Source organism: Rhipicephalus sanguineus, chromosome 8 (assembly GCF_013339695.2).
Source record: "Rhipicephalus sanguineus isolate Rsan-2018 chromosome 8, BIME_Rsan_1.4, whole genome shotgun sequence".
In the NCBI taxonomy this organism is placed as follows: domain Eukaryota; kingdom Metazoa; phylum Arthropoda; class Arachnida; order Ixodida; family Ixodidae; genus Rhipicephalus; species Rhipicephalus sanguineus.
Genome location: NC_051183.1, coordinates 102,250,172 through 102,257,429, shown reverse-complemented (window position 1 = coordinate 102,257,429; position 7,258 = coordinate 102,250,172). Strand labels below are relative to the sequence as shown.

The 7,258-nt window shown below is 47.9% G+C and overlaps 1 protein-coding gene across 1 annotated transcript in view; it reads right to left on the bottom strand.

Moving 5' to 3' along the window:
- Positions 1–813: 813 nt before the first annotated feature.
- Positions 814–7,258, bottom strand: part of LOC119402271 (uncharacterized) — a 30,310-nt gene continuing 23,865 nt past the window's right edge. The window contains exons 4-5 of the mRNA XM_037669406.2: positions 3,830–4,130; positions 814–1,752 (exon numbers count right to left, since the gene is read on the bottom strand). Of these exons, the coding sequence (XP_037525334.1) occupies positions 1,431–1,752; positions 3,830–4,130 (623 nt within the window). The 3' untranslated portion in view covers positions 814–1,430. The remainder of the gene's footprint in view (positions 1,753–3,829; positions 4,131–7,258) is intronic.

Below are 7,258 nucleotides of genomic sequence, written 5' to 3'. Positions count from 1 at the left end.
TTTAATAAGCTCTATATTTGCCGCCTTTCTTGGAATGTTCTCGGCTTCTGCAAAGGCCAAGCGAATAGCGCTTCCCACGATAACCGATAACGCGTCTTTGGCATTAAGTTTGAAGCATATTTTCTGTGGTTGCACGCACCACAAGCAGGATGCGACTCTGAGGCACGGCTTAGTGTAGGGCTTCGGATATTTGCGACCATCTGTGTTCCTTCAACGTGCGTTGACATCGTACAGTACACGGGCCACTAGGCTTCGTCGAAATGCGATTGCCGTGGCCGATATTGAACCCGTGTCTTTCGGGTCAGCATCAATACGTTGTACTACGTGGCACTACGTGGTATTCGAACTAGGTTGTAGGAAACTGAATCTCATCCAGCGCTAACAGGTCATTACTGAATTGTACCTGCTGTAGTGAAAAGAGGACGACGACGAAGCACACGAGCAAGCTCGCAAGCAAGCAAGCAAGCCGCAGTGTCAATATTAGCAGGGGACACCAGTTCGCGCTTTCCCGGATTTCGGCTGCTTGACGCCCGCCGCTCTCCGACGCCCTACTCTTGACGTCTGTGGACATTCCCTGAAGACGCGTTAATAAATCACCTCACATTTGGTGGAGGTACGTGGATTCCCAGTACCAACCTGGACCTTCGCTCTCGGAAACTCTCCCCGGTTCGTGACCACATCGCCAACATGGCCTGAACAGAACCCCTCTCCAGTCTGGACCTTCGGCAGTCCACGTCACCTGCGGCGCCGTGTATCGCCAGCGAGATCCGCCCGTTTTCACCGACTCAGGCTGACTCGGACGTGGAAGAAGAATGGCTCTAGAAATACGAACGTGTGAGTGCCAGCAACAAATGGGACGACCAAATGGAGCTTGGTTACGTCCAGTTCTACCTTGCGGACATCGCCCAGCTGTGGTATAACAGCCGCGAGAGCGACATTACCACTTGGTCCGTCTTTAAGACTTCGGTTACGGACGCCTTCGGTCGGCCATCGGCTCGCAAGCTTCGGCCTGAGCAGCGCTTGCGTCAACGCGCGCAGCAACCCGGCGAGAACTTCACGGGCTACATTGAGGATGTGTTGAACATCTGCAACCGCGTGAACTCTCTGAAAACTCTGAAAAATCACACTCTGAAAAATCAAACAAGAATAATACAATACGCATTCCTACAAGCAAAAGAACTGGTTAATCAAATCGAACGCACGACACTGGCGAAAGACATTCAACACAATTCCTGTTATTGTTGGGTCTTGCCTGGCATGATATACAAACGTCTTCCATCGAGCGCCGAAGCAAACGATTGCGTCATACGCTTGGCGGCGAGTTATTACTACAACATATAAAGATTAGCAGTGTTCAATTGTAGGTAAAAGCTTAAGAAAGTAGCTGCGACATTCGCCGGATTAACCACGGCCCGACCCTTTCACGTGCTCTACACAAAGGGAATGTAGGCCGAGTTGCGTTTGCGCGCTAGTTCGGCCATTTTGCTGAGGAGTGCCGCCTTGTCGCCGCATTTTCCGTGAAAGTCGTCCGCATCGGCGTCATCGGCCGCGATGCAGAGCCGTCCATCGGTGATTTCGGCAATCTCGTTCGCCTTCTCCTCCAACGTGGCCGGGTCGTCGTACGAGACCAGGTAGTGGCTGCCTTTCTTGACGCTCACGATCCTGGAACGGCTCAGGTCGTTGCGCTGGGGCGGTTTCACTGTGGAGCAGCACTGGACCGTCTCACATATCTCCGAGTACCTAAGCACCACCCTGCACAGGTTCGAATTCAAGCTCAGCTACAGTGGGTACAATGCGGGTAACAATAATTTATGGCTCCATGTCATCAAATACTTGCACATGCGCCGTAGATGATGTCATGCGGCATTTTGCTCTTGGCCTCATTCGATGCGTATTTAAGAGAGCATTCTTGTTCAGGCCACCGCCGAAAGCCCACGCCGGATACCGGAATCCTAGAGGCACGAGTGACGATTGACAATATTTTTCTATTCTGAGCAGTTAAGGTCGAGGCTTACTTCCCGTTTTCCAAGGATTCTGGTAGTCTTGAAAAAAAATTTGGCAGAATTCCACGTGTTGTGGGGATCGGTTTCATGCGAAGCAGGCAGCGAGTATTTTTATGCTGCATTTATGGGGTTGAGCAAAGCGTAAAGAGGTGGATCGGCGTGTTTTTTAAGTGTAGTAACTGTGTGCACATCGTGGGCTTACCAGGTACGTCGACAACACTTGCGATTAAACGGTAACTTATGGTGCGACGTAACGTCAGCCCTCACGTTAGAGTACAGGCGTCAGTATTATCGAAATTAAATGCGCTTTATGGTGCAATCATGCGAACATCATACGTAACGTTCGTTAATGCAATCCTCCGGGGTCGAGTATTGCTTCAATATAGCTTGCTGAATCATAGGAATACAAATTTAGTGTTTATTAGACTGCTATAAAAGCGGAGCCAACACTGGAACTACGTACGTTAATCTGATATGACGCCTCTATCGTGCGAGTACATATGTAGTGTTCATTGCATTCCTGTAAAATGAGATAGCCAGCACCGTAACCGCATTTGAAGTTAAACCGAAATTACGACTGCATAGGCTGTTTTTCTAAACCAGTTCATAGACTTCTCGTGCTCTGTGGCAGAATACCTGATTGCCTCGCAGAATGCTTGGGTTCGATTGCTGCTGGGATCCTAATTTATATTTTGATTCGTAGGGTCAACGCTGCCGATGAAGGTTTTTCATAACGCTCTCGCATATAAATTACCAATGTCTGTTCTTGCCGTTTCTGGGTAGATATAAACTGTCAATCACCTGTGGCGCATACCCGTATACCACGGCCCCTAGTAGACAGGTATGTGCCATGCGTGTCTTTAGGAAAGGGTTTGACGACGTACGCGACGGTATTTTCACGTTATGCATGTCATGACCCAACACTCATGTTCGTCAAAACCTCTTACCCTCTCATGCAAATTCTGGTCTACACCAAGCTAAGGAGGCAATAATGAAAGCACAGAGACGTAGGCGGCTAGCTAGCTAGCTAGATAGATAGATAGATAGATAGATAGATAGATAGATAGATAGATAGATAGATAGATAGATAGATAGATAGATAGATAGATAGATAGATAGATAGATAGATAGATAGATAGATAGATAGATAGATAGATAGATAGAAACGCTCAAAGTGCCGAAGGTTCGCTAAGTAATGCTTCGCCTTTAAAAAATAAAACTGGTAAAAAATAGATCGTTCTAGTTCAAATTAAGAGCTACATTGGACACGTATGATCTCAGAGCATAAGTTTATTAACTATAAGTTAAAATTAACTGTCAGGGTAATTAATTAAAATTACTCGAATGCGCTCATTGAAAGAGCAGACGCTTTTCTTGTGAACAGCTGGGATCGTTGCGCCAACTGGCGGAGCAGATCTCAACCACTAGTTTCTTTTTACGTGGCTTATGAGACCCGCTTCGCAGTGCGACAAGACACAAACGTAACCCAAGGAGTTGAAAATCAGTTCTGCGGAAACCCGCAAGGCGGCGGAAAGGTTAAAAAAGGGAAAATAGACAACCACCCATTTGTAGCACGAAACCACCAGGACATCTATACGGATTTCTCATAAATAAAGCATCGTTGTCGCCGAAAAATTCGTCTGGTTCGTGGTTCAAACCCGGGTCCAATGCCTTTTCAGGGTGGTCGCTCTACCATTTGAGCCAACCAGGTTAATTGAGCTAACCAGGAAGCTGCGAGCGCCAGTGCCGGACGCCTATGTGTAGGTTTAGGGTCACCTACAATTCTTTTCATGAGAAGTACGGGGCTTTCACCGGAATAAACTCACCGCGTGTCCACCCTTATACCCATCAGACTTTCGCTGTAGCAGATGTTGGTGACGTTGGGACCTCCGGAGGCGATGTTCTTGGCCCTGTCGCTTCTGGCTCGGCTCAGCATGTTCACCATGGTCAGTGCCGGGCCCGTTGCTTGTTGATTCGGGTCCGTGTAGTTGAAGTTGTTCATGAAGATGGCGTCGCGTATAGTTCCGGAGCTGTCTACGGGCGCGTGCGTCTGGTACACGTTGGCCAGCACATTAGACTTTACCTGCGTCCCGTAAGGACCGCTACGCAAGATGACCACGGCCGAGCCTGCGGGAAGCCAGCAAAGCGCCAAATGAAGCACCGCACTGTTACAGTGTCCGTCCGAGCAAGGCTTTCACTAACGAACGCACAAACAAATATTTCGGCGCGTATTGTTGAACTCGATGCTGATACAAAATCCTCGTAATTGAACACACGAAGAATCGCAACATGCAGTTCAAGTAAATACAAGAGGTGATAAATATACAAAAATACTATTGGCATGAACTTTTAGACAAGGGACGGCAACGAAGAGGGACTAGCGCTAACTTCCAACATATTTACTTTAAACAAATTTTTTTCCGGGACGCCAATTAGATTGCACGAGAAATTGGTGAGGCAACCCGAATGCAGTGTGTAGGTAGTAGATGTGCTAGCTTGACCTGCTTGGTAGCGCTTGCTTTGATAGAGATGTGCTGGACGTACTGCGCATGTTCATGTTAGAAATTTGTCATGTTTTGATGTGCTGGTGTGCATAAGCTACTCGTTTTCAAAAAAAATCTGTTATCAGTTAGCGCTTGTCCGTGTCTGCTGCCCTCTCTTGTGTAAACTATTTTACCCCTAGTAAATTATTGAGTATGGATTATTAACTAGCTAGAACCCTCACGCTCTTATGTTACACGGTGTTTGGGATAGGATAGGCACTCATTTCAACAGGACAGAATCGAAAGAAAGGAACCGAATTCTGTGTAGCCGATCAAAAATTTTTGGACTCAGATTGAAACTGTTGGAAAACAGGGCTTCGTCCCGAAGGTTGATAACCTTCGTGATACCCAAGATAGCCAAGTAACTCAACCTTGATTGAGTGAAGTTCTCGCCAATATGCCCGGTATTTATCTATTCGTTAATCCGATGTAATTCAGTGCCATGTTTATGGATCGGTTAAGCCGAATTTTGTTTACAGCTTAGACACCCACTTTTGGCGGCAACTAGTTGGTCGACGATGTCGAAGCACGCCTTCACATTGTCGGCTGTCTCGTTTCCCTTCAGGTAGAACTCGTAGCCAGTAAGCTTGAGGACCTTCATCCGCACAAGGAGATCGGCGACGGTCGTCTGCGGGCACTGGTCACTGTCGATGCTCACGTAGAGACGCGAACGACCCACAGCCGCCTTGAAGAATTCACGCTGGCTTCTCTCTGCATGCGCAAATTGTGTCCCGTTATTGGGATTCCTTACTATGTGCGACATCATGTCTTTACGAAGCCTCTCACTATGCTTAAGCGGTGGTGTACTGGCCTACTGCATTCGCTCGCGTACTGCCTTTACTGGTCAAATCGGTAGATGCTGCAAACATTGAAAAAAAAATTGGCGTAGCTGGCACTGGAGGCGCAATGCTAAAACTACAGCGGAATCTGATGGGCCACCATAGGAAACGCACTCAGGCGGTGGTGCCGTTGTGCGGGAGTGAATGAAAGCAACTGGCGTGCTCCGTTCGGCAGCCGACCCATGAGTGGAGCCGTGTCAGGTTGTTAGCGGTGTTTTGAAATATCGCGTATGACTTGGTGCGTCGTAACTATGCTAATACCTATAAGAACTACCCACCCGGAACAAACGTATTCCGTTTTCTGCCGTGACGATGCTTCAGAAAGCAGCGGGGCCGCTGAATTCTAAGCGTACGCCGCGTAAAGCAAGTGATCCCAGGCATGTTTATAAAGCACATGCTGTAGCTAGTTTGCTGTGAATTTAGGCTCCACGCAATTTAGATGATATTTTCACAGTGCTGACAGAATTGAGTCGCAGTCGGCAAAGTGATCTCGAGTCTGCAGTCTACATTTCCTTGGTTTGAAGGAAAACCGTCGACAATTCCGAGCAATGCTCCCTCGTACGCCGCTCAGCACTGTTTTTCCTGCCGTACCACAGGTGGCCTACCGGCGCACTTCACAGTCTGCGTAGTCCGTAAAGAGGAACATCAATGAACAAGCCTTAGATGCGTGGCAAAATGCGTCGGGGACCGCGAGAATTTTAAAACTCATTCGCCTTGTATGCCTTTGCCACTAAACAACAGTGTGTTTGCAAGGGAAGTCGCGCCACGCCGCTCTATTGCGCTAGGTGTTACGGCTAAGAAATCACGTGCAGAGCTGACCCGTGGCACAGCTACTCAAGCACTCATGAAGCGCGAGCAAGCCTCCACAAACTGAGTAGAACTACAGCACAGAAAATTTCGCGGAATTGCTACGGCCAGCGGCGTAGGCTGAAATTTTTTCGTGGGGAGGCACCTCCATGATTCGACATGGAGTCTGGCTAGATGAGTGTGGTCGAGTGTCATTTTGTGCCCTCTATCCCGTGTGAAGAAAATTGGGGGGGGGGGGATTCGCCTGGTTTGCCACCCCCTGTCTAGGCCACTGGATAAAAGGGCGACAGTTGCATAAAAGGGGCAGGCCTTGAGAAAGTTAGGCAGTGCTGGAATCTTTTAGGGCACCAAACGAAGAACAAAACAAGAAGTCGGACTAGTTTGTCTTGATTTATAATGTATGAAATTACACAGCGCGAAATAGAGGACGAAACACTTGAAGAAGCACACACGGACGGCGGCCGACTCGAGACTTGCACCCAGCAGTCGCAATAAATGGAACAATCACGGCTAGGTCGAACAGATTTAGGTTACCACATGTGAAGGCGCCCGCTGTTCTAGAAATTGCATGTGGTAACTAAATCTGTTTCACCCAGCTGTGATTGTTCCGTTGATTGCTAATGCAGGGTGCAAGTCTCGAGTCGGCGCCGTACGTGTGTGCTTCCTCAAATGTTTAGTGGTGTATTCCGCGCTGTTTTTCATGGTCTTTGCTTCTATATTTATTTATAGATTTACTCGAGTAAAATAGAAAGCAAAAAGTGTACTAACGCATCGATATATATTACTTATCCATTTTATTTATCTACGCAATGTGTACTAGGTCCAAGACTCCATGAATATGCTATACAGCGAGTTGCGTGGTCGCCCTTTAAGGCTCGAGGACGCCGAAGAGTTGAGGCGCAGGCAATACTCGTGAGACTTCTGAAGGAGAGAAAGATGCAACTTCCGGAAAAGCTTTTCTCGATGTGTCCATCTAAAGCAGATGTCCACAGTCCATTTCGCCAGAGAGCATTCCGTTACTCGAAAAAGCGCTGAGCCGTGATGTCACCTCGATCTTGACCACGTC